Genomic DNA, 2416 nt, shown 5'->3' with positions numbered 1-2416 from the left:
AATGGCTTGTTTGGTTTCCCAATATTATTTTAGAATCAGAATTCTAACTTAACTCTACCCATTACAAAACAAAATAACTCATACAAAGTCAAAGAGTGGACCCCATTTATACCACTTTTTTCTACAACAAAACAACATAACTCATACAAAGTCAAAGGGTGGGTCCCATTTATACCACTCAAGATCAAAATCAAAATCTGATTTTAAAATCATACTATGAAACCAAACGCAACCTAAAAAATTTAGAGTTGAGTTAAAACCATGATTTTAAAATCACATCAACAATCCAAACAGAGCCTAATTTTTTCACTTTTTTTCTCATAATTTAACAACACGAACATTACAAATTAATTAAAATTAAAACTAAAATCAAACAAAACCATCATACGATGCAAGACTCAACAGACAGTATTAGAGGACTCCAGTGTTCTTTTGATGTAAGACTCAGCAGAGGACTCTTGGCGATCCAACATGGAACCATCCCCCTGCCCGAATGAATTCAGGACTCTGGAATTCATTCCGGCAGGCTCCATGTTGGATCGCCAAGAGCATCCAGTATGCATCGAGGGCGGGGAAGGGAACCTCCCCCGAACAGCACATTGCCATCTTGGAACCCAAGGACTCCCTTGAGTGATACCACTCTCATCTCGAGGGTAATACATACAAAGTCTAAAGCCTTTTTAGACCTCAATTTCCCACAACAGAGTCGTTCATGCCCCCCTTTTTGCTCTCCCTTGATTCGTTCAACTCTTTTGATCCCTTGTGTTGGAGATGAGTCGGGTTCGATTGATCTGCTGCCTGATTCGTATGTGCCTGTTCATTGATAGATTTCCCATATCTGTGGACTGTAGTTTTTCCGGGTAGGTGATTGATAACGCTGAAACGGAGGAGCTCGTCAGCTACTTGAACTGGTCCCTTCTCTGTCGATTAGGGTCAAAAATAGGAAATTCAAAAGAATCTTTGATCGAGGTGCCGATTTAAATTAATGGGATGGATCGCTTCCCGATTGTTAAGTAGTATCCTGCTTTTGTCGATATTGTGGCACGACTTCATTCATTAATCAGCAATCTGGTAGGATTGGCCGGTTTTACTTTATTTCTCTTGTTATGGTACTGCTGATTTAACGACAGCATCTGATACTGTTCCCTACGTAGAATCTTGATTGTAGTTTTTGAAATTTTTGCTCCTCATTGTTTAGTTTTTGCTGGGTAATGAATGAATTGCTATGCTGCTTGCCATTGAATTTCCGTTAACTTTGTTCAGTGATCTCTAGCTCGATGATTCCACTACTTGATCCCATCACTGCCCGTTGCTGTCAGATATCCTCATTGATGAGGGGCATTGCTTGTTTGCTAGTAATATTAGCTTGAGGGAAATGCTTGCAGATTGATATTTCTTTGTCTTTGATTGATAAGTAACATAGATTTTTCAGATGCACCGGTTCTGATAGTCAAGATACATATATGGTTTTGAAAACATTTTCATTACTGTTTCATGCTACCGGTATTTTCCTGTCAGCAAGGAAGTTTTCAGACAATATCAGTGTCGTATACAAGTTGCAACTATTTCAACATTTATGGTCTTCTTCCCCCCTCCCAGAAAGAAGATTCTTTTCAATTCATTCTATTTTTCTTCTCTAGCTATGTGTATTTAGTAGCTGTTCTGATCTACTTTCAGGCATTCGCAAGGAGAAGAGCTCGCCTTGAAGAGGCTCAAGTCCATGAAACTGATAGCCTGCTACCGGCTGGGCCAAGTCCTCTCAAACCTTTTCTGCAGCTGTCAGGTGCTCCCCTGGAGCATGAGCCTTCTCTAGTTACTCCCAGCCCTTCACCTTCAGTAGACACCGACAACCCTGCTGCAAGTGACAACTGCCCTCCTCCCGTCAGTAACATCTCGAAGATACTGGCTGACATAGCTGACCAGCCTGTTGCAAGTGACAACTCTGAGTGTTTTGTTGGTAACGTCTGTGAGATCACTGACTCACAGACCAGCCTATTGCAAGTGATGACTCTGAGTTCCTTGCAAGTCATCTGCAGCTATCAGGTGCTCCCCTCGAGCATGAGCCTTCTCTAGTTGTCACTTGCAACGGGCTGGTTGGCTATCTCAGTGGCTGAGATAGCCGACCAGCCCCGTTGCAAGTGACAACTCTGAGTGCTCTGTCGGTAGTGTCTCTGAGATCACCGACCAGCCTGTTGCAAGTGATGACTCTGAGTTACCTTTCTCCACAGAAGAAGCTACTGAACCAAATCGAAACTGTGCAGAAGAAGGTTATGGATAAGCTGGAGAAACTTAAGAGGACACGGGCCGCTAAGAAGGCGGAGCGAGAAAGGAAAGTCCGCTAATCCCCACACAAGAGCCAGTGCTTGTATCTATTTCTGATCAGTCTCTAGCTGATCCTACATTTCTGCTCTTTTCA

The 2416-nt window shown here is 42.5% G+C and overlaps 1 protein-coding gene across 1 annotated transcript; it reads left to right on the top strand.

Moving 5' to 3' along the window:
* Window positions 1-413: 413 nt before the first annotated feature.
* Window positions 414-2172, top strand: LOC116213497 (protein POLYCHOME-like). The gene is made up of 2 exons (XM_031548509.1): window positions 414-653; window positions 1678-2172. The coding sequence occupies exons 1-2, from the start codon at window positions 558-560 to the stop codon at window positions 2071-2073; spliced, it is 492 nt and encodes a 163-aa protein (XP_031404369.1). The 5' UTR covers window positions 414-557; the 3' UTR covers window positions 2074-2172.
* The last annotated feature ends 244 nt before the right edge of the window (window positions 2173-2416 follow it).

Source organism: Punica granatum, chromosome 1, assembly GCF_007655135.1.
Source record: "Punica granatum isolate Tunisia-2019 chromosome 1, ASM765513v2, whole genome shotgun sequence".
Lineage (NCBI taxonomy): Eukaryota > Viridiplantae > Streptophyta > Magnoliopsida > Myrtales > Lythraceae > Punica > Punica granatum.
Note: the sequence above shows the minus strand (reverse complement) of the source record. Positions and strands in the feature narration are given on the sequence as shown.

Excerpts from the sequence above, each read along its gene's own strand:
- LOC116213497 (XM_031548509.1), top strand. The coding sequence starts at position 558 with ATGCATCGAGGGCGGGGAAGGGAACCTCCCCCGAACAGCACATTGCCA. Across the intron at positions 654-1,677 it reads ATACCACTCTCATCTCGAGG|GCATTCGCAAGGAGAAGAGC; the intron begins GTAATACATACA and ends ATCTACTTTCAG.